Consider the following 24,608-nt stretch of genomic DNA (forward strand, 5'->3'; position numbering starts at 1 on the left):
AAATTTCTTTTTATTTGTTTATTTTTGGCAGCGTCGGGTCTTTGCTGCTGCCTGGGCTTTCTCTAGTTGCCACGATCAGGGGCTACTCTTCCTTACGGTGCGTGGGCTTCTCATTGCAGTGGCTTCTCTTGTTGCCCAGCCCCGGCTCTAGGCGCGCGGGCTTCAGTAGTAGTGGCACAAGGTCTAAGTAGTTGTGGCTCACAGGCTCTAGAACGCAGGCTCAGTAGTTATGGCTCACGGACTTAGTTGCTCGGACCAGGGCTCAAACCCGTGTCCCCTGAGCTGGTAGGCGGATTCTTAACCACTGCGCCACCAGGGAAGTCCCAACCTCCGATTTCTTTTGAGTTTCAATTTTTCTTTAGGTGGCCACCGACCCGAATGGTTCCAGTACCTACTGATCTTCACCTTCCTCTTGCCTTTCTCTCCTTCTCTCTCTCAACCATTTCTCCGGGATTCCTGGGTCTCCTGGCTTAGCAGCTGACCACTTCCCTTGTAGGTCCGCCCTTCCTTCCTAGCCCCATCCCCAATTTCAGCCCTCGCCCAGGAGCCCTCTCTGCCTCCGCAGCAGCCCCGAGCGAGGCCAGGCCAGGTCGGGAGGCCGCATGCCCAGGGGGCGGGGCCTGGCAGCGGCCGCGGGTGGAGGGGCGGGCTCGGCTGGGCGCGGCGGCGCAGGCGCACTGTGTCCGCCGAACCGAACCGCAGCTATGGAGCAGATGCCTCCCGACCCCGAGCGGCGTTTGCAGCCTGCGCCCCTAGAGCCGCTGGGCCACCCTGACGCTGGGGTGGAGTCTGTGGTCGGTGAGGAAGCGGAGGGGGCCCGGGACGAGGGCCCCGGGGACGGCACGGTGAGGAGAAGGGGCGGCAGAGGTCGCCCGGCCTGGGTCGGGGCCTAGCGGGCAAGGCTGGGCTGGTCTAGCCTGGCCGGGGCTGGTGTGCTCGGCCGAGAGGCCCCGCGGTGACTGGGAAGCGGGGTGGAAAGGCCGGGCCACAGGTGCAGAGTCGGGGGGAGGCTCAGTGGGAAAAGGGGGTTCTGAGTAGGGGGCGAGCGCCGGGCGCTGCAGGACCACCGGAAGGGTGGAGGGGGCGCGGCGAAGGGAGCGGAGGGCTTTCTGTGGGTGCGGCTCGGCGGGCGTGGAGATGGGGCTCGGAAAGCGCCAGGCTGGCGTAGGTGCGTTTTTCAGGGTCGGGGAGCCTGGGAGTTTGGACCTGAAGAGGAACGCTGATGTTTCTGGCATCTTGTAAGGGGTTGTGCGGAGGAGAAGGCTTAACGGAGGCACCGTGGGCAGTGGCAGCGGTGTTTGAGAAGGAAGAGAATGGGGGACTTGCAGAACAAGTCTGGGGCAGTAAGGGTGGTTGGCTTGGTGTCACCATCAGGAGATGGAGCAAAGTGTTAGAGTCATGAAAAAGTACAAGTGAAAAAGATTTTTTAAAAAACTCCTTATTTGACTGTAATTTCTTCATTTGGGGTCGGTGCTCTGTCTCCCAATGGAGACGTGTCATGGATATCCCATGTATCTGCTTTGCGAAGCTCCTTCGGTAATTAGTGATTTTCATTTGCTTGAGGAGAGGAGAAAATGCATCATTTTATATTTGTAATTGCTTTCATTCCGAAGTGTTTTCCTGCATAATGCAAGATGGGTAGACCAGGTTGAACTGAAGCGATTCAGAAACTCAGTGGAGTACTTCTCATCAGACCACCCTAATCAGAGTGTGCATTGCTCATCCATTTTGCTTCTTTTTTTCTGAAACAGGTGTTAGTGCTAATGCAAAACTGCCCATCCTTATGATCAGTGGATAAAGAAAAGTTAAAGTTGTTTGCTGACTGAAGCTAGAAAGACTTAACTAGCTAGGAACTTCAACATAGGAGTTGAATGTTTTGCCTACTTGGGGGAAATGTCGAGATATATATATAGGATAGCATGAAGACTTTTATGGGTGAATTTTAAGTTTTTCATTTAATTTCTTCCCAAATTCTAGAATTATTTGTGGAGAGGTCAGTATCTCATATGAAATGTGAGAGAAGTGTGTGTATTCTGTAGTGCATAAACTTGGCTCTTAAATGATTTGCTTTTTTAATGAAGGTTCCCATCTGTGACTTAGTTTTTCTGTTCTCTTAAAAAGAAAGGGAGGGAGGGAGGGAGGAAAGAAGGAAGGAAGGAAGGAAGGAACTTTTATTGTGAAGTATACCATTAATGCAGAGAAGGGTCTCACAAAATAATTATCAGTTCCTTTGAAGCCTCCATATATTCTCCTGGGTTACATCCACTGCCTCCACCACAGAAGTAATCTATATTCTGAATTTTGTATTAACAATTCTCTAGCTTTTTAAAAATAATCTTATGGTAAGTGTCCCTAAACAATATGGTTGTTTAGTTTTACTTGATTTTGAAATTTACATAAGTGGACTAGTTTTACTATGACTTCCTTTCTTTGCTCTATAATGTTTTGGGGATTCATTGAAAATGTAGCTTAGTTCATTTATACTCATGGCTCTATAGTATACCATTTTATAGATATTCTACAGTTGATTTCTCTTTTCTTCTGTTTACAGACACTGGCGTTGTTTCACAAGATTCTTGCTATTTCTAAAAGTTACTACTACCATGAACTTCTTCCTGCATATTCTTGACGCAAATGTCTCATATAAATTTAACAGTGGAATTGCTGGATTATAGGGTGGTAGCATAGGATATAGGGTAGTAGGTAGTGCCAAATTGTTTTTTAGAGTGAATATACCAATTTGTATTCCCATCGGTAGTGCCTCATGCTCTCTGTCCTTATCAACACAATATTTTCAGACTTTAAATTATTTGCCAATCTTGTGGATATGTGTTAAAGCAATTTTAGATTGTTTCAAAAGGTAAGAGTCATGTCTTTTGTTAGCTACATCATGAGTTTAATTTTGATTATGACGATGAACATTTTGGTAATTTTTTTGTGAAAGCCTTTGGATACTTAATTAACTAATATGAAGTTGTAACTATAGTATAAAATCCATTTATGTTTATTTAAAAGTGATTATAAATATCTCATTAAAAAAAAACCTATGTGTTCAGTTTAAGATATTTGAAAACCCAAATATGCCATCATACAGTAAAAGTTGTAGTTACACAGTGTTACCTGACTCTTCAATAAATATGTGTTGCAGGAGACCATTCGTTATTGCCCAAACTTAAGGGTTTCCTCAAACAACTCTGTAATTTAGTAATTTATAGAGATATAAGCCATTTGGACAGATATTTCAGAATCACCAGGAGTTTAAAAACACACGTTCACATGTACTGTGTACGTTGTCCCCTCCTCCTAAAAGATTCCTCAGTCTCCTCCTTAGAAGGTCTGCTCGTTTTCCCTGTTCGTATCCTCTCTTCCACTCCAGTCCATCCCCAGTTGAGAAGTATTGCAGTAACCACAGCCAGGCTGCTACTGTTACTGGTAGATAGGAATGTGGTCTGGGCAGACATGTAAGTTACATTTGTTATTTGTGCTAGGCACAGTAAGGCTCTACTTTTCATTTGATTTTCAGAATTACCCCCAAAAGACATATAAGATGAGGAAGCAGAGGCTGAGAGAGAAGTGATTTGGCCAAGGGCACAAGCTAGTCAGTGGCATGGTGGGATTTGAGCCCAGGTCTGCCTGGCGTTGATATCAGTGCTTTGTTCATTAAAGCATGCGGCTTCATTCCAAAAAAAAAAAAAAAAGTTAAAAATAGTCTTGTAAATTGTAAAATACTGTACTTAAAATTTTTTCCTTTAGTTAAGATTAAGTTGTTATGTTAAGAAGAAAAAAAGGTCTAAACGATGTGTTGATTTATCAGTCAGTTTTTCACCACAAAGATACCTATGCAGATAGTGGGCAGAGATGGCAGAAAGCCTCATCAGCCTTATTTTTGACTGCACATTTTGGATGGAGAGGAAGTTGTACCAGTTGCCCTACACCTAGGGCTAGTGGAAACAAGCACTGTCTAAGGGTTGCAAATCTTTTCTGGTTTTAAACGTCACTAATTAAGATTCTTTAAATTCTATTGTAAACTCTTTTTCTGTATTCTCTTATTTTTCTTTCTGTGAGTCTTCATCCTCTTCCTTTCCATTGTCTAATTAGAAGTCTCCTTTCTTTTCATACTTTTTCCTTATAAGGAAGAGTGTATTTTTTTTTAAGTATTGTCAGTTTTATTTAAAGTAGTTTAGAATATGAAAAATGAGAGATGAATTCAGTCTCCATGAGAGTAGTAATTAGTCCTGGCAGAAGAGAGAGGAAATAGCAAGGGAATGGACGTAAAAATACTTCTTTTTTAGGCTGGAAGATTCCATTGAGTTGGCAGTTAACAGTATTTGCTCAGAGAAGAACCACTGCCTGAGGGATTCATAATGATTTTTGTAGGGAGAGGGGTCTAGGCCTAGGAGTGCTGGTGGCGGCTAAGACTGCTTGAGCAACCGATGCTTGAAAATGCCTATGCACAATTAGCACCTTCACAGATTGGCAGCACAGAGCTAAGTGGAGGAGGCCAGAACTGTGGGGAAGGTTTGAGGCATTTGTGGGTGAAGATAACATGAAAAAGGAAAAGAAAATGTATAGGCATAGTTACAGAATTTATCAGTTTAGTAGCGGATAATTAAGTCATTCTCAAGAATGTTTTCCTCATTTTCTACCTCAGCAGCTCTCAGATTTTTTTGGAAGGTGACTCACAGTACAAAATACATTTTTACATCATAGTCAGTATACATATACTTGTATACATAAGTGTTGTTTCAGGAAACAATACTTAACCATTACTTCATGTAGTGCCCTCTTATATTTCTCTCTTCTTTTTTTTAAATGAACTAATTATTTTATTTTTTTTTTTTTGGCTGCATTGGGTCTTCGTTGCTGTGCGTGGGCTTTCTTGAGTTGCAGCGAGCGGGGCTACTCTTCGTTGCAGTGCAGTGGCTTCTCTTGTTGCGGAGCACGGGCTCTAGGCGCACAGGCTTCAGTAGTTGTGGCTTGTGTGCTCTAGAACACAGGCTCAGTAGTTGTGGCACACTGGCTTAGTTGCTCCGCGGCATGTGGGATCTTCCCAGAACAGGGCTCGAACCCATGTCTCCTGCATTGGCAGGCGGATTCTCAACCACTGCGCCACCAGGGAAGTCCCTTCAGTTTGGGTTTGCCTGATGTTTTCTCATGATTAAATTCAGGTTATGCTTCTTTGGCAGAAATTGCCACTAAAGTGATGCTGTGTTCTTCGAATTGCTTCTTACCATTTTGCCCACGATTAGGTTTGGTCACTTTTTCTGCCAGTCTTCTCCAATATAAAGTTACTCTTTTTCCCTTTGTAATTAATTTTTTGTGGACATAATTTTTTTTCTTCCAGTTTTATTGAGATATAATTGGCATACAGCACTATATATGTTTAAGGCATACAGCATAATGATTTGACTTGCAGTCTTCATGAAATGAACATCCATCAGCTCATATAGATAGAAAATTTAATAAATAGAAAAGAAGGTTTTTTTTCTTGTGATGAGAACTCTTAGGATTTACTCTCTTAACAACTCTCATAGGGGCTTCTCTGGTGGTGCCGTGGTTAAGAATCCGCCTGCCAATGCAGGGGACACGGGTTCGAGCCCTGGTCTGGGAAGATCCCACATGCCGCAGAGCAACTAAGCCCGTGAGCCACGACTACTGAGCCCACCTGCCGCAACTACTGAAGCCCATGCACTCTAGGGGCCCGCGTGCCGCAACTACTGAGCCTGCATGCTGCAACTACGGAAGCCCATGCGCTTAGAGGCTGTGCTCCGCAACAAGAGAAGCCCCTGCTTGCAGCAACTAGAGAAAGCCCACGTGCAGCAAGGAAGACCCAACGCAGCCAAAAAAAAAAAGAAAACAACCCTCATAAATAACATACAGCAGTGTTAATTATATTTATCATGTTGTACGTTCCATCCGTAGTACTTATTTATCTTATAACTGGAAGTTTGTACCTTTTGACTGCTTTCATCCAGTTCTTTTTTCCCGTATACCTCGCCTCTGGTACCACAAATCTGATCTCTTTTTGTGGGGACATACTTTGAAACTATGAAAATATCTTGTTCCTCATCAAAATTTCTGTTTGTCTGTTTCATTATGGACTCATGGATTTTATTTTATTTTTTAAACTTTATTAAGGTATAATTTATATACCATAAAATTCAGTCATTATAAGTGTATAAATTCAGTAATTTTTAGTAAATTTGCAGAGTTGCACAACCATCACTGCATCCTAGTTTTAGAACATTTCTGTCATTCCCCCAAATTCCTTCATTCCCCTTTGTAGTTAATCCCCCTTCCCACCCTTAGCCCTAGGCAACCACTGTCTGCTTTCTTTATAAATTTGTCTTTTGGATATTTCATATAAATGGAATCATACACTCTGTTGTCTTTTGAGTCTGCCTTCTTATAATGTTTTTGAGGTTCATCCATATTATAGCATGTATTAGTCATTTCTTTTTGTTACTGAATAATAATCGATTGTATAGATATATCACATTTTGTGTATTCACCATTTGATGGAAGTGGGGTTATTTTCAGTTTTTAGCTATTATGAATATTACTGCTATGATGAATATTCCTGTGCAAGTCTTTGTGGGGATATATGTTTACAGTTCTCTTGAGTTAGACTTGAAGGAGAGTAATTGCTGGGTTATATGGTAAGTTTATGTTTACTTTTTAAGAAACTGCCACTGTTTTCCAAGGTGGCTGTACCATTTAACATTACCAGCAGCAATTATGAGGCTCACATTTCTCCACATTCTTGCCAGCACTTGGCATTGTCTATCTTTCTGATTATGGCCATTCTAGTGGCTGTGAAGTGGTTTTAATTTGCATTTTTCTAATGACTCATGGTGTTGAGCATCTTTTCATGTGCTTATTGCCATTTGTATATCTTCTCTGGTGAAATTTTATTCAGATCTTTTGCTTATTTTAAAATTGGATGGTTTTCCTTTTTACTGAGTTGTATATACGTGTTGTTCAGGTATTCTGGATACAAGTTTTTTCTTTTTTTAATCAGGTAATGAGATTGATAGATTTTTTTTTTCTCCTAGGCTGTGGCTTTTTTCTTTTTCTTTTTTTTTTTTTTTTTTTTTATTCACACACACACACACACTGTATTTTATTTTTACAAGACATAAATAGACTGACACCAAGCATTGTACACGGATGACCACAACAAAAGCAACAATGGTTGCAATTACCAAACATGAAACACACTCATACTATGTCATAATATTGACATTCAGTCCAGTAATCCTCCACTGTAACAGCTCCTTTACTTTGCAGTGAAAATTGATTTGTATATTCTTTGCCTCTGAGTCCTTGTGGGATTTTTTTTTTTTTTTTAAATTCAGACAGAAAGTCACAAAAATTATACTCATCCTCATCAGTTCACTCAGTCCCATGTAATTAATTTTTTTTTTCATCTTGATCTTTTGTTAGCACTTTTATGAGTTCATCAGTTTTTCATTAGAGTTCTGAAAATGCTTATTCATTCAGTTCAGCAGTACAGTCAGTTACCAGAAACCTGTACTTGTCAGAGTCTTTTCCATGAATTTCTTGAAGATGAAACCCTTTTATAGGAACATATTTGCAAAATCATCAGAGTACACCCAGAACTGTCTGTAAATGACAAAAGACTTAAAAATGACCACGGCTAAAGATTTGATGAAAGTTCATAATAATGCAGTTGACAAGAAAATTAGTTATTTCTGAGATATACATTTTAAAGTAATAACTAGGATTATTACTTATAACATTATACCAGAACATATAAGATTTTTAGAAATTTCATGTAATGTCTGAAACATTTATATTAACATATTTCCATACATATTTCCATACAAATACAAATATAAGATTTTTAGAAATTTCATGTAATGTCTGAAACATTTATATTAACATATTTCCATACATATTTCCATACAAATACAAATATAAGATTTTTAGAAATTTCATGTAATGTCTGAAACATTTATATTAACATATTCCCATACAAATAACCCAATGAAAGTTTAGTATTAGTTGTTTTGTTTGTTTTTTTATACTGCAGGTTCTTATTAGGCATCAGTTTTATACACATCAGTGTATACATGTCAATCCCAATTGCCCAATTCAGCACACCACCATCCCCACCTCACCGCAGTTTTCCCCCCTTGGTGTCCATATGACCATTCTCTACATTTGTGACTCAACTTCTGCCCTGCAAACTGGCTCATCTGTACCATTTTTCTAGGTTCCGCATACATGCATTAATATACGATATTTGTTTTTCTCTTTCTGACTTACTTCACTCTGTATGACAGTCTCTAGATCCATCCATGTCTCAACAAATGACTCAATTTCGTTCCTTTTTATGGCTGAGTAATATTCCATTGTATATATGTACCACATCTTCTTTATCCATTCGTCTGTTGATGGGCATGTAGGTTGCTTCCATGACCTGGCTATTGTAAATAGTGCTGCAATGAACATTCGGGTGCATGTGTCTTTTTGAATTACGGTTTTCTGTGGGTATATGCCCAGTAGTGGGATTGCTGGGTCATATGGTAATTCTATTCTTAGTTTTTTAAAGAAGCTCCATACTCTTCTCCATAGTGGCTGTATCAGTTTACATTCCCACCAACAGTGCAAGAGGGTTCCCTTTTCTCCACACCCTCTCCAGCATTTATTGTTTGTAGATGTTTTGATGATGGCCATTCTGACCGGTGTGAGGTGATACCTCATTGTAGTTTTGATTTTGCAGTTCTCCAATGGTTAGTGATGTTGAGCATCCTTTCATGTATTTGTTGGCAATCTGTATATCTTCTTTGGAGAAATGTCTATTTAGGTCTTCTGCCCATTTTTGGATTGGGTTGTTTGTTTTTTTGATATTGAGCTGCATGAGCTGCTTGTAAATTTTGGAGATTAATCCTTTGTCAGTTACTTCATTTGCAAATATTTTCTCCCATTCTGCGGATTGTTTCTTTGTCTTGTTTATGGTTTCCTTTGCTGTGCAAAAGCTTTTAAGTTTCATTAGGTCCCATTTGTTTATTTTTGTTTTTATTTCCATTTCTCTAGGAGGTGGGTCAAAAAGGATCTTGCTGTGATTTATGGCAGAGTGTTCTGCCTATGTTTTCCTCTAAGAGTTTTATAGTGTCTGGCCTTATATTTAGGTCTTTAATCCATTTGGAGTTTATTTTTGTGTATGGTGTTAGGGAGTGTTCTTATTTCATTCTTTTACATGTAGCTGTCCAGTTTTCCCAGCACCACTTACTGAAGAGGCTGTCTTTTCTCCGTTGTATATTCTTGCCTCCTTTATGAAAAATAAGGTGACCATATGTGCGTGGGTTTATTTCTGGGCTTTCTATCTTGTTCCATTGATCTATATTTCTGTTTTTCTGCCAGTACTATACTGTCTTGATTACTGTAGCTTTGTAGTATAGTCTGAAGTCCGGGAGCCTGATTCCTCCAGCTCCGTTTTTCTTTCTCAAGATTGATTTGGCTATTTGGCATCTTTTGTGTTTCCATACAAATTGTGAAATTTTTTTATTCTAGTTCTGTGAGAAATGCCATTGGTAGTTTGATAGGGATTGCATTGAATCTGTAGATTGCTTTGGGTAGTATAGTCATTTTCACAGTGTTGATTCTTCCAATCCAAGAACATGGTATATCTCTCCATCTGTTGGTATCATCTTTAATTTCTTTCATCAGTGTCTTATCGTTTTCTGCATACAGGTCTTTTGTTTCCTTAGGTAGTTTTATTCCTAGGTATTTTATTCTTTTTGTTGCAGTGATAAATGGGAGTGTTTCCTTAATTTCTCTTTCAGATTTTTCATCATTAGTGTATAGGAATGCAAGAGATTTCTGTGCATTAATTTTGTATCCTGCTACTTTACCAAATTCATTGATTAGCTCTAGTAGTTTTCTGGTAGCATCTTTAGGAATCTCTATGTATAGTATCATGTCATCTGCAAACAGTGACAGCTTTACTTCTTCTTTTCCGATTTGGATTCCTTTTATTTCTTTTTCTTCTCTGATTGCTGTGGCTAAAACTTCCAAAACTATGTTGAATAAAAGTGGTGAGAGTGGACAACCTTGTCTTGTTCCTGATCTTAGAGGAAATGGTTTCAGTTTCTCACCATTGAGAATGATGTTTGCTGTGGGTTTGTCATATGGCCTTTATTTTGTTGAGGGAGGTTCCCTCTCTGCCTACTTTCTGGAGGATTTTTATCATAAGTGGGTATTGAATTTTGTTGAAAGCTTTTTCTGCATCTATTGAAATGATCTAGGATTTTTTTCTTTATGCTGAAGATATTTAATTTTCTAAATCATTATACATGGGCCACATGCCTTTCAGTTTGGAGCTGTAGAAAAAATTTTTTCAATCCAGAAAGGATTTTTGTTGGTTTCCTTTTTAGTTATACAGATTATTATTTCTGTTCTATTTCTTCTGATTTCTTCTTCAAGAACTTCTATTATTTAAGCATTGGTTCTTAGTTTTCCTTTTTTTAAAATCATCTTTCATCATTTTCACTTTTTTGGGGTCATTTTTTCATTACCATTCTGGGAGAGCTTACCATCTTACTGTTTTGATATTTTTGCAGTGTCAGTTTTACAGCCTAGAATTCTATTTTATTTTTTGCTATTTATTTTTCTTTCTTTGCATTCTTTCTCTTCTGAGTTAGCTCCATGCTCATCTCCATCTGCCTGTTTTTTGTTTTTTGGCCTGTTTTCTTTTAATTTTATCTTTTCCCCATAATTTGTAGTATAACAATGAATGTGATATATTTTCTTTCTTGTGTGATTTAAATAAGATTAACTAAATGAATGCTATAGATATGCCAACTCTTTTCATCTACAGTCCTGAAAGTTGTTATATTAAGGTTGTCATTTGTCTTCATTTTGTCTTTAATCCTAAAGAACGCCACAGATGAACATTAGCTACTAGATGGTGAGAATTCCTCAGGCAAGCAGTGAACCACTGAACTCAGGCCACCTTGTCTCAGTTATCTTCCCATTCCTAATGACTGTCATTGTATTGATAGATACTCAGTAAATATTCAGTTATTGAATTGATAGTTTCTTATTCCTTTTATCATTGTTATCTGTTTTATGCTTGCTTGTACTGTTTCACTGTTTGCAACATTTTTAAAACTTAAAGTAGATTATATTCATTTTTACTCACTGAATTGTAAATAAAGAATTTCATCAGCCTTTTAAGTATGTCCATCTTCTATATTTATTTGGTCTTAAGTTAGGTAGAAAGTAGCGATTCACATATCAAGCATCTGCATTTGGGATGTTATTCCTTTGAATATAAGTGTAGGATGTGAGTGTAGCGTCACTCTTTAGTGATGTTCTTTACTCTAATGAGAAGTCCACTTTTAATACATCTAAAATGTCGTGTCTTACTAGCACACATTATAAATCAACTATACTTCAATTTAAAAAATAAATAAATAAAATATTATGTCTCTCTTTAAAACACACTCCTGGTCCCATCTTCCAGTCATCAAGTTTATCCATTTCTCAATATTTTGAATGTGTCCTTTTAACAATTATGGTATTAGTTGTGTTATTCTTGGCATTGTTTGTACTTTAGTATGACAGGATAAGCAATTTTATATCATCTACCAAATCCTGCTGGTATTTTTGTATGCCAGTCTTTAGTTTTTATGATAGTTGATTTTATTCTTTTATTTTTTCCTTCTGTGTAATTGGATGGCATAATGGGGTAAATTTATGACTCACATGCATTATATTTTTGGCTGGGAAATAGTTTGCTTTATCAGTTATGTGCTTCCAGAATTCAGAGAATTTTTCACTGGAGTATGTGATGGTAGTAAATCAGTGCTTGGCTGTGGGCCCAAATTTTTTATATGTATAATCTCAACCAGTGAGGGCTTCATAACCCTGATGTTGAGTGGTTTGTGCTTATGTAATTTTTTGAGCCTTTTAATTGAATGATTTCCTCCTATCTTATTTTCTCTTTTAGTACATAAACATAAAACTTTTAATAAAAGTGTCTTGTTTGACAGCAGAGTGGTTTTTGTTTTTGTTTTGTTTTGGGTTGGCTCTTACTTCTCTGTCCTTTATCTTCTTTTAGCATTTTTACCTCCTCCATTTTTCTTTAACATTTCGGGTGGTACTTCCTAAGTGTGTCATCTTTATTCATCACTGATTTAATTTTGTGTACTGTCACATAGCTTGTTTTGTCTTCATAGTACACAGGTTTAATTTTCTGTGTAAAGTATCATCATGGGTTTTACTGCATGCATCTTTTTCTTTAAACTTTTGGTGTATCCATCTTTTTACTTATATCTCTTCTTCACAGACTAACCCCAGTTATAATATAGTACAGAATTTTTAATTAAAACCCACTGAACTTTAAAAGTGAGCAAGGGAGAAAAAAACCAAAGCATAGCAGTTATCGCATGGTCTCACTGTGTCTTTCTTGTTTAAACTTGGAGTTACTTTGGATATATTCAAGACCCTTCTTCAGTGGCACACTTCCTACAGAAAGAGCCTATGAACCACCTGTGATGTCTTTGTCATTTTCTTCGGTGCTTTTATACAGACATGGGGATGATCTAGCAGAAAAGAAAGAAGTCTCCTGTTCTTAAAACCTGCTGTCTCAGATAAACAAGGTCCTACTGTATATAGCACAGGAACTATATTCATTATTCTTTAATAAACCATAGTGGAAAAGAATATGAAAAAGAATATATATATAACTGAATCACTTTGCTGTACACCAGAAACTAAAACAAATTTGTAAATCAACTATACTTCAATAAAAAAATGAATAAATAAATAAAAGCAATATTTTTTTAAAAAATAGGAAAACCTGCTGTCTCACAGTGGAGCCTGTTAATCACTGCCAAAAAGTTTAGGCAGGGACTTCCCTGGTGGCGCAGTGGTTAAGAATCCACCTGCCAATGCAGGGGACACGGGTTTGACCCCTGGTCCAGGAAGCTCCCACATGCCACGGAGCAACTAAGCCTGTGAGCCACAACTGCTGAGCCTGTATGCCACAACTACTGAAGCCCGCGCACCTAAAGCGCATGCTCCGCAACAAAGAGAAGCCACCTCAGTGAGAAGCCTGGGCACCGCAACAAAGAGTAGCCCCTGCTCGCTGCAACTAGAGAAAGCCCGCACGCAACAATGAAGACCCAATACAGCCAAAAATAAATTAAAAAAAAAAAGGTTTAGGCAAATTTATGGTTAAATATGTGATGACTCCTGCTTTTTTTTTTTTTTAACCTGCCTGCTAAAAATCTCACATTTTGCCATATATGTAGTATTTTACATTTGAGATAGAGATTTGACTTTGGTAAAATAAAAAGATTAGATATCAGGGACTTCCCTTGTGGTCCAGTGGTAAAGAGTCTGCCTTCCAGTGCAGGGGACGTGGGGCAACTAAGGCTGTGTGCCACAACTGCTGAGCTTGTGCACCTCAACTTAGCCCGCATGCTGCAAACTACAGAGCCCATGCGCTCTGGAGCCCACACGACAATGAGAGAGAGAAAACCTGCTCGCCAAAACTAGGGAGAAGCCTGTGCATCGCAAGGAAGAGCCCGTGCACCGTAAGGAAGGGCCCGCACGCCACAATGAGCACCTCAACAAAAGATCCCACGTGCCTCAATGAAGACCCGACGCAGCCAAATAAATAAATAAATATTTAAAAAAGATTAGATATCAGTATTGAGCATCATTTGTCTTTGTATATAGTGTTTTTAGATTTTTTCATGTGTATTTCTATATAGGTTTATTCTCGGTTACTGTGTGAAATGTCTACATTTTACTTTAATTTTTTTCTCTTATAATCTTGCCTACATTTTAATAACTAATGTGGCACTTCTTAAAATGGCTTCTGGAAAAGTTTAATGTGCTACAGTATGCTGATAAAAAGAGGCATGGGGGCTTCCCTGGTGGCGCAGTGGTTGAGAATCTGCCTGCCAATGCAGGGGACATGGGTTCGAGCCCCGGTCTGGGAAGATCCCATATGCCATATGCCGCGGAGCAACTAGGCCCGTGAGCCACAATTACTGAGCCTGCGCGTCTGGAACCTGTGCTCCGCAACAAGAGAGGCCGCGATAATGAGAGGCCCGCGCACCGCGATGAAGAGTGGCCCCCGCTTGCCGCAACTAGAGAAAGCCCTCGCACAGAAACGAAGACCCAACACACCCATAAATAATAAAATAAATAAATTTAAAAAAAGAGGCATGGCATTTGCTGATATCAACTTAAGAGATATAAAAAAGTAGCCTGAAATATGTACTAATAATGGATTTTATTAAAATAGCTAGGGTATTTTCAATATAATTTTAAAGGTTTTTTGTTGTTGTTCTTCCACTGTTTTTATTCAGATGACGGAAAATAATTTTTGGTTGAAGAAGATAGAAATTAGTGTTTCAGAAGCAGAAAAGCGAACTGGGAGGAATGCCATGAATATGCAAGAAACATATACTGCTTACCTCATTGAAACAAGGTGAGTGATGAGAATTAGGCCTAGGTTTAGATAGAAATAACTTTGGTAGCTATTGATGCAAATTCTGTTGTATAATGGAATTGTTTACAGGTCATTGTCTTTTTAGGGATTTTTGCTGTTGTTTTACTTTTTAACAGGTTAACAGGTGTGTCTTTTACTCTGGTACTCTTAGTAGCTAAGTTCTAATGTACTTGTTTTGGAGGGAGAGGGAAGGTTATTGGAATACTTTTGGGATCTGGAATGTTACTTGACACATGCTTTCGTGGAGTTCTTGGTGTTAGATACAACGCTTTTGTGATTTTGGGAAAAGATACCAGGTTCTCAGGGGTGTATGAAGTATGAAGTGGACTTAAGTAAGTGGAGATGGTTAACAAGTCTAGGAGGAGAGAATACAGTCTAAGTCAGTTTAGGAGAGTTGGGAGTTACAGAGAAATTAAAATCCCCCCTTTGCCCCTGCCAGCTGTGCAGCATGCGGGACCTTAGTTCCCTGACCAGGGATGGAACCCATGCCCCCTGCAGTGGAAGCATGCAGTCCTAACCACTGGACTCCCAGGGAATTCCCCATTTTTAATTTTTTTTTTTTTTTTTTTGGTGAGAAATTAAAGTCAGTTAAAAATTGATTGAGACTGGAGCTTTAGACCTTGGGGTAAAATTGAAAAGATAAAATAAATCATGGTGTAATCGAAAAAAAAACAAAAGGAAGAAGATAAAGTAGCTCATGGTGTAATCACAACTCACCAGAAAAGTCTTACCTCATAAGGAAAAAGTTAAAGGAATTAGATTGTTTTGTCTAGAGCAAAGCAAGGGAAGACTCAATTTATTTTGCCAATTATAGACAGTTTATGTAAAGACTATACTGACAAGGTCTTTTCTCTCTGTGGACTGAGCAGAAATACTTTCAATTAAAACAAGTAGAGGGGGGACTTCCCTGGTGGCGCAGTGGTTAAGAATCCACCTACCGGTGCAGGGGACGTGGGTTCAAGCCCTGGTCCGGGAAGATCCCACATGCCGTGGAGCGGCTGGGCCCATGTGCCACAACTACTGAGCCTGCGCTCTAGAGCCTGCGAGCCACAACTACTGAGCCTGCGTGCCACAACTACTGAAACCCGCACGCCTGGAGCCCGTGCTCCACAACAAAGAGAAGCCACCACAATGAGAAGCCTGTGCACCTCAATGAAGAGTAGTCCCCGCTCGCCACAACTAAAGAAAGCCTGTGTGCAGCAATGAAGACCCAACGCAGCCAAAAAATAAATAAATAAATAAATCTATTTCAATCAATCAATCAATCAATCAATCAAACACATAGAGGGACTTCCCTGGCAGTCCAGTGGTTAAGACTCCGTGCTTCTGGTGCAGGGGGCGTGGGTTCGAACCCTGCTCAGGGAACTAAGATCCTGCATGCTGTGTGGCACGGCAGAAAAAAATAAATAAATAAATAAAACAAGTAGATATGAGAGAACTTTCTTATAGCTTCTGAAATAAAATAATAGAACTGCCAGACCTAGTTGATAAAGTGTTACAACCATATTTTAATGTGAATACATTAAAAAATTTTTTTAGTTATTTTCATTGGCTTTACCACACCATCACCAAACTAGCCTTAGGGCTGAACCCTGTGCCATTTTCAGGGTTTTCTCCAGGTCTGTGGTTCTACCCAAAATGAAAGTTAAAATCATGGTGAAGGTTATTTAGTCTACAAATAATTCTGAAAATCCTTTCTTTAAGTATAGTCTTCCTTCTTACACACACACATACATACACATACAACAAGCAAAGAAAACAAAACAAGAAAAGAAAAAAAGGGGCTTCCCTGGTGGCGCAGTGGTTGGGAGTCTGCCTGCCGGTGCAGGGGATGCGGGTTCGAGCCCTGGTCTGGGAGGATCCCACATGCCGCGGAGCGACTGGGCCCGTGAGCCACAATTACTGAGCCTGCGCGTCTGGAGCCTATGCTCCGCAACAGGAGAGGCCGCAATAGTGAGAGGCCCGCCGCGATAGTGAGAGGCCCGCGCACCGCTATGAGGAGTGGCCCCCGCTCGCCGCAGCTAGAGAGGGCCCTCGCACAGAAACGAAAGACCCAACACAGCCAAAAATAAATAAATAAATAAAAAAGAAACGAACACTCTCTCAGCCTTGTTTTAAAAAAAAAAAAAAGAAAAAAAAAAGAATCTTCCAAAATGAAGAGAAAATTTGTGTATGATAGGAATTTTGGGACAAGAGCTAAGGTGGGTCTTTTAAAAAATAGGTTGTTTTGGGACATGCATATATACATGTATGTATCAGATTTTTTAAGGCAATTAAAAAAAATTATGGTCCCATGAGAGATTTTTTTTTTTTAAGTTAAATTAGCCACTTTAAAAAATCATACTTTAGGGGACTGCCCTGGTGGTCTAGTGGCTAACACTCTGAGGTCCCAATGCAGGGGGCCCAGGTTTGATCCCTGGTCAGAGAACTAGATCCCACAGTCATGCTGCAACTAAGAGTTCGCATGCCACAACTAAAGATTCTGCATGCCGCAACTTAAAGAGCCTGCATGCCGCAACTAAGACCCAGTGCAGCCTAAATCAATCAATCAATCAATCAATCAATCAATCAATCATACTTTAGAAATTCGTGGCTCTAGCTTTCTAAGTAAATTCTTAAATTTAAAACTGAAAAGGATAGTTTTATTTTATTCTGTTTTATTTATTTATTTGGTTGCCCTGGGTCTCTTAGTTGCTGCAGGCAGGCTCCTTAGTTGCAGGAAGCAGGCTCCTTAGTTGCAGCTCGTGGGCTCCTTAGTTGTGGCTCGCCGAAAAAGGACATTTTTAGTATGTGCCTATTTCTTCACCCAGTTGAACAATGAAATTAGCTGTTGATTAGTTTTACTGCTGGAAGAGACTCTTGATTTGAATAATCTGGAATGATTTATAGTTTACTCTTGACTTTGAAATGAATAGAGTATTATAATTTGAAACTTGGAGTTAGAAGTGACCATACACGAGTAATACAGCTAGACTCTGGATAAATATTTAAGTGGATCATCAGTAAATGTGTGGTGCACAAAAGGATTATTGAGTTGACTTTCACAATTGTATTTCATTTATTTAAAAACAGTGATTCTCAAACTTTAAAATGTATAGGAATCACTTGGAAATTTTGTTAAGCTGCAGAGTTTTGGGTGGGGTCCAGGAATTGACACATTTTAAGCAAAATTCCAGGTGTTTTTGGAGCAGATGGACCATGGACCATGTTTTATCAAGTATAAAGGCTTTACTTTTTTTTTTTAATTTTCCTTTTTTTAAAAAAATTAATTAATTTATTTATTTATTTTTGGCTGTGTTGGGTCTTCGTTTCTGTGTGAGGGCTTTCTCTAGTTGCGGCGAGAGGGGGCCACTCTTCATTGCAGTGCGCGGGCCTCTCAGTGTCGCGGCCTCTCTTGTTGCTGAGCACAGCCTCCAGACCCGCAGGCTCAGTAGTTGTGGCTCACAGGCCCAGTTGCTCCGCGGCATGTGGGATCTTCCCAGAGCAGGGCTTGAACCCGTGTCCCCTGCATTGGCAGGCAGATTCTCAACCACTGCGCCACCAGGGAAACCCGGCTTTACATTTTAAGATAGTTAAATTTATCTGTCTTTTTTCTTTTATGATTTGTGTTTTCCCTCTCTTAAATTCTTGCCTACCCCACATCATGTACATATCCACTTTGAGAAATACTGCTTTTGGATAGATTATTTTGAAAGTACTGTACCCCTAAGGCTAACTTTCCTTCAACAACCACAGAACCCTGGAATTTATTAATTTAATCATGTAGGATTCTTGCTGTAATTCAGTATTATTCAGATAGTCTTGGGCAATATGAGTATTATTGAGCCTTGATACTGACTAAAAGTTGAACTTTAACATATAGCTTATCTACCTACTCTTTGGACACAAGTAGAAAGTCCATTTAGCAATTGCCTATAGTGTTATAGTTTAATAGGCTAAGAATGAATAAGGCTAAAGTCATTGATTTTAATTTCTCCAGAGATTTTTATGCTTTCCTGTTCATAGAGTATGAACCCTTTTAAAATAAAGTATACTGTACGTAGTAATAGGTAAGAACGCCTCGTTGTCTTGGGAGGCTATATGATGTCTTCACTTAATTCCTCTAATTTGTAAAACAGGGCTGATGATCCTATCTACTTTATTGTGAGGGTTAAATTAAATGTTGCATGTAAAACCAATTATGTGCTATTAAGTATTTGTTAAATGATTGGATAAATGGGGTAGTTTTGTGGTCCAAAGAAAGTCTTCTCTATGCTTTTAGGTGGTTTCCAGTTGTTAGACCCTGCCTTTCGTGGCCTTTAAAACAAAACAAAACAAAATCAACTTGTAAAAGATCTTCTAACAGCCTTTAGGTGTACTGCTTATAGGCTATATTTATCTACTTATTAGCAAGATGTGGGTTCTGTTGGTCATGATTTTAAGTAATTTGAAACTTGATATTAACCCAAGATATTTTTTCAGCTGAAGTTGAAAATCTGAATTAGAATAGTATTAGTCATAGCTAATGGTTAGGTCAACTCTTTAAAATGAATTATGATTTAATAATCCTATATCTTTGCCATGGGAGCCGTTTGTACATTTTGAATTCCACATTATGCTTCCTTTTCTGTTTCCTTTCTATTATGTTTCCTTTTCTAACATATAATGCAATGAATAAATTTAGTGGCAAACTTAATATAAAAATTATTTTTTATTATAATAAATAATAATAAATTATTTTATTTATTTATTATTAAAATGCTTGTGTTGAGCATGACACAGTGTATATATCTTCTCAAGACTTTACTTTATTCTAAGACTGATTTAGCCTCTGTGCCTTTATGCCATAACGTACAGATGCACACTTTGGTTATATGCGTGTTTCTTGGAGGGCCTGTAAGTTATTTTCAAGCAAACAATTAGAAAATGGGAAGGTTCTGATAAGGTTTAGAAGACTAATGTTTTCTAACAGTGATTATGCTAGCAGAAATTGTAAATAGTCAAAATAATTTCAAATATTCTTTATATGATTTTACCCAGCTTTCCCCCAACTTGAACTTTTATGTGGATGAGACATGGCATTGCCTGCAGCTCTTTATATTAAAGATAAGACTAGAATTGAATTTTTACATCCCTTCTCCCCACTGTTTCAGAGTTAATTGACATTTTGCTTTTGTGGATTTCTTCTGGTACTTGGATGCATCTGATTCATTTATAACGTTGAATCGAGGGTTTTTTTGGTGTCATTGTCTTTGGCATGAATGTTATTCCCTCATCGTGGCAGGAGTTGTTCTCTCATTGTGGCAGTGAAAAATACTTTTTCTTTAATGAAACACTGGCTAAGCCAGACTTTACTATATTGGAAAGCCAGCTGTTTTACATTAACCGAATTATTTTGTATTGAGGCTTTTAGAATGTTCCTAATATGACTATTTCTCTTGAGTTCAAATAGGTTTTCTATAACAGAAGAAAGTGGTTAGGAGTGAAGGCTTGGGAATCAGATGGATCTGAGCGCTCTACCCACAGATCTTTGTGATTGTAGGAAGAGCATATACTGTGCAGCTGCTTCCTCATCTGTGAAATGGGGACAGTAATCCCTGCTTCTCCAGGTTTGTTGTAGGGATTAAATAATACATGAAAAATTCTCTACTCAGTGTCTGGTTCATAAGCCTTCAGTAAATGGAGTTAATCAGTTTTAAAGGAGGTCATGTGCATGCATTTGTATTTTTAAAAAACACTAGAAATCTTATTCTGTCTTTTTCAGGTCAGTTGAACATATTGATGGTCAGAGTGTCCTAACAGACTCACTATGGAGGCGGTATAGTGAATTTGAGTTGTTGAGAAACTACCTTTTAGTTTACTATCCGCATATTGTTGTGCCACCTTTACCAGAAAAAAGGGTAAGAAGTGAAATGGCAGTGTAGTTCAGAAGTATTTAGCATTGAGACTATTCTTCATGGTTGTTTTGTTTATCTAGGCAGAATTTGTTTGGCATAAACTCTCTGCTGACAACATGGACCCGGATTTTGTGGAAAGACGTCGAATTGGTTTAGAAAACTTCCTCTTGAGAGTTGCTTCACATCCCATCCTTTGTAGAGACAAAATCTTCTATTTGTTTTTAACACAGGTATTTTTCTTTTATTTAGTCTTTTAAAAAAATTCATTTGACTTGGGATTTTTTAAATTTTAAATTGTGGAATGCTTATTCTTAAGGATCCTTTTGGAGCAGCTTTGTTAATTTATATGCATTTCATGGTTTGTTCTGTTTTGAATTTCCAAAGTAAACTACATCATTCTTTTGGCTAACATTTTTATCCTTAAAGATACTGAAGATGGTACTTTTTGGTATCACTTAAATGGTATCAGAGTTAGCCTTTAGTTTTTTGAAGCCCAGGTCTATAAAATCTTGGGTCCATCTCTGGTAATCTTTTGGAATCTGGACTGTATGTTTAATTTTGCAGTGAAAGGAATTCTTTTTTAACCTTTCTCTCCCATCTCCCCTGAAAGAAGAACAGAACGATAGGTATTTAATTTGGAATATTCCTTACGGGCTATTTTGCAATGATATTTAAAAATAACTTTAATTTTTAGGAAGGTAACTGGAAGGAGACTGTGAATGAAACCGGATTTCAGCTGAAGGTAAGGATAATTGTATGAAATAATTTGTTATGTTCCTTTACAGTTTCTAGCACAGTGCCATGCACTTAATGGGTTCTTGCCGTTTACTGAATGAGCGAATGTTGGAAATTGGCTTTGCATCTAATATCATTGGTAAAGTTTTTAAAGAAACAATGCAGTTTATTTTTAATTGGTGTAATTTTTGTTAATAGTGAGACTATAATGGGCATATTTATGAGTTTAATTCTATTGGGAAAGAAGATTTTGAAGCAGTAATTTAGATACAGGCTATAGATTTTTCCCACAGTTTAGTCATATTATATATACATTGTATATTTTTTTCTTCCCTCTGTCCTTATCACCACCACTGTCAATGGTGCCCCCATAATTGCTCACTCTATTAAATAGTAGACATGCTTCTTCTGTCTACTGGGACATGGCCAGTTTTGAGTGGGCGTAGAATTCATTTTGTATTAGCGTGTGTTAGTAATACAGGCCTAATTAGATTTTGACAGCTTTTCGTATTCGGTCATTAGAATTAGTGTCTGGGAATGGAACTGTTATCTAAAAATTAAAGAGCATGTTGGTCATAAGTTGGCCACCCTAACTCCAGTCTACTCTCCCTCTTGTTCCCAAAAGTAATTTAACACTGGTGCTTGCAAATTTTTAAAAGTTTTCATCTCTTGTGTAAACTGAATAGGTAAGAAGAAAAAGTAATATAAATTGATATAATATATAAATTGATAAACAATTCACATGATAATGCAGTAACAAAATTCAGTAGGTCTAGGCAACAAGAACAAAATGTCTTTACAGTAATTTTAAGAACACCCCCTAGAGATTTATGCATTGGTATATAGGTATTTTAATTTTAACATAAAAAGACAAGGAAGAGAAAAATTTTTGTCTGCACAGAAAATATAATCAAGTATCTAATTCTGTCATAAACCAATTTTAACTTATAAACATATTGTTGGCAGATAACATGAAAAAATTAGTATTTTCTTGGCTATAATTCATTATGGTGCTCAGAGAGAATACTGGAATTTTGGTTTAGAGATGGTTTGAAATAACTCTGAACTTTAAAAAATGATTTATATTTTGATAGAATTTTCTGAGAAGTAGTCCAAGATTTCTTAGGAGCTAGTAATAAAGAAAAGAGCAAACTAAAAAATATATTTTTTTTAGTGATGTCTCTTTATATAAAAAGAAAATTTAAAAATTTTTAGTCATTGATTTAGTCATTAGTTTAGTAACTAGTTATCAGTTGTTTGTCCTTAACTCAGTTTTTGACCATAACTTGGGTGGTCTTGAGAAAACTCCTAAATTTCTCCATCCATATAGACTATGCTTTTTACAGAGTGCTTTGGATCTTGTGTGTAGGTGCTATTTAAGTGTTTAGATACAATGTTTTGTATTTGGGTAGCCTTATGGTGAAATCTTAGTTTCACTTTCATAAAATCTTTGAAAGGTAATACTCTGTACACAGTAATTTGAAAAGTCAGAATTTAAATGAAATGGACCAGACATAAAATGTATGGGGAGAATTTGGAGACCCATGCAAGGAAATGGGACTTTTTTTTAAATGAAGCAGGTTTTTTAAAAAAAATATTTATTTATTTATTTGGTTGTGCTGGGTCTTAGTTGCGGCACATGGGCTCCTTAGTTGTGGCCTGTGGGCTCCTTAGTTGCAGCTTGCTGGCTCCTTAGTTGTGTCTCACGGGCTTCTCAGTTGCGGCTTGCCAGCCCCTTAGTTGTGGCATGTGAACTCTTAGTTGTGGCATGCACGTGGGCTCTAGTCCCCTGACCAGGGAATAAACCTGTGCCCCCTGCATTGGGAGTGTGGAGTCTTAACCACTGCGCCACCAGAGAAGTGAAATGGAACCTTTTAGGACTACACGTACACACACGTACGTGCATGCATACATACAAACGTATGTGAGGTTGTCCGAGAGATAGAGAGAGAAGGACACACACTTCACTTATCTGGAGGTCATGTATTTGGCAGTTACAACTGACCCAATCACAGTTGAAAGGGGCGATTTAGAACTGACTTCTGAGATGTTCAAATGGATGTAACATAACTTACTATAGTACTTACAGATATACTTTGGTTCTTTCAGATAGTACCCACTTAATTTTATTATAGTTATTAAAACAAACTTGGCTATCTGTTTTCTAGGCTACAACATATTAGAAGAAAATTTAAGAGATTTAAAAGTGAATACTGCCAGACACAGGCACACTGTTACAATAGTGAAATTGACAGCTGAGCCTACTAGTAAAGGATAACAGTGATCTGAGAGTCAAACACTGCAGTATGGAGGCCTCTGGCATGGGGCCAAATCCCCTGACACCTATGTAACCCCTAGGGCTTCATTGTGTCACAGGTGGATTCAGTATTAGTTGTTTATAGTGGTTACCTTGAGGCTTCAAGAAAAGGTTGAATTGCTGGCTGAGTACTCATAATTCAGCGTTTCTTCTTTTTTTTAGCGTGGCACTAGTTTTTTGATTAAAAAAATTTTTTTTAATTCAGTGTTTCTTAAAGTGTGGTCAGTTGGCTTCATGAGTCTCAATTTGCTGGGATTGTTTGTTCAAAATACTGAATCCTAGAGTTCATTCCAGACATATTGATTCCCACGAGCCTAAAACTTAAGAACCATTGCTGTAAGATGACAGATAAGAATATTTTTAGGGAAGATAATTTTAGAAGATTATCAAAATTGGTAAAAAAAAGAAAAAAAGAAAAAAGAAGTTAGAACCTAAAGCAGTATCTTATCTGAATATCATTAACATTAAATGTTTACTATGTGCTTAAGCACTGTACTCTAATACACGGTCATGTTTTTTTGCTTTGCTGACAGTTGCCTCAGTACCTTTGAGGTTAGTTTAGTATTATTCCAGTTTTTTAGATGAGGAACTAGAGAAAGTGACTTAATGGTGGTATAATGTTGATTGTTCTCAATTATTGTTTCAATTTGATGGCTATCAACTTGAACGGGTCTACCCGACAGTGGAGCACTGTCCAGCAAGAAATCTCCAGCACGAAATTTCACAAACCACTTTTGACACGTTCGATTAGTCACAGCACCTTCTCCATACACTGCACAAATATTTCTGTGCGTTTCAGTTGCGTTTTTACCTTTCTTGAAATAATAAAGCATAATATGCCGAAAATACTTTTTTTCTTCCATCTTCAATATTAAGATTGCTACACAAAAATTCACCAATTTTGTTAAGTCTTTTTTTAAACGCACGCTGATATGACAGCCGTCACATACAATCTAACAAAATTGTTTCGAATGAAGTTAAAGACAGCTGAGTGCTACTAGAGCCATCTTACGGAAAAAACCAAACGAAACTTTTGGCCCACCCAATACTTTATTTTTTATTTATTTATTTATTTTAAAAAATCATATGGTATTTGTTTTCAGTTCACTCTTTTTTTTAAATTAATTAATTAATTTTATTTTTGGCTGCGTTGGGTCTTTGTTGCTGTGCGCAGGCTTTCTCT

General features: G+C 38.0%; 1 protein-coding gene across 1 annotated transcript in view; it reads left to right on the forward strand.

Annotated features, from left to right (window-relative positions):
• The first annotated feature begins 672 nt into the window (after positions 1 to 672).
• The window catches only part of SNX4 (sorting nexin 4), a 66,073-nt gene continuing 42,137 nt past the window's right edge, over positions 673 to 24,608 (forward strand). The window contains 5 exon segments of the mRNA XM_036850579.1: positions 673 to 845; positions 14,355 to 14,476; positions 20,241 to 20,376; positions 20,454 to 20,603; positions 21,068 to 21,115. Of these exon segments, the coding sequence (XP_036706474.1) occupies positions 705 to 845; positions 14,355 to 14,476; positions 20,241 to 20,376; positions 20,454 to 20,603; positions 21,068 to 21,115 (597 nt within the window). The 5' untranslated portion in view covers positions 673 to 704.

The sequence above is a fragment of the Balaenoptera musculus genome, chromosome 4 (genome assembly GCF_009873245.2).
Source record: "Balaenoptera musculus isolate JJ_BM4_2016_0621 chromosome 4, mBalMus1.pri.v3, whole genome shotgun sequence".
Lineage (NCBI taxonomy): Eukaryota > Metazoa > Chordata > Mammalia > Artiodactyla > Balaenopteridae > Balaenoptera > Balaenoptera musculus.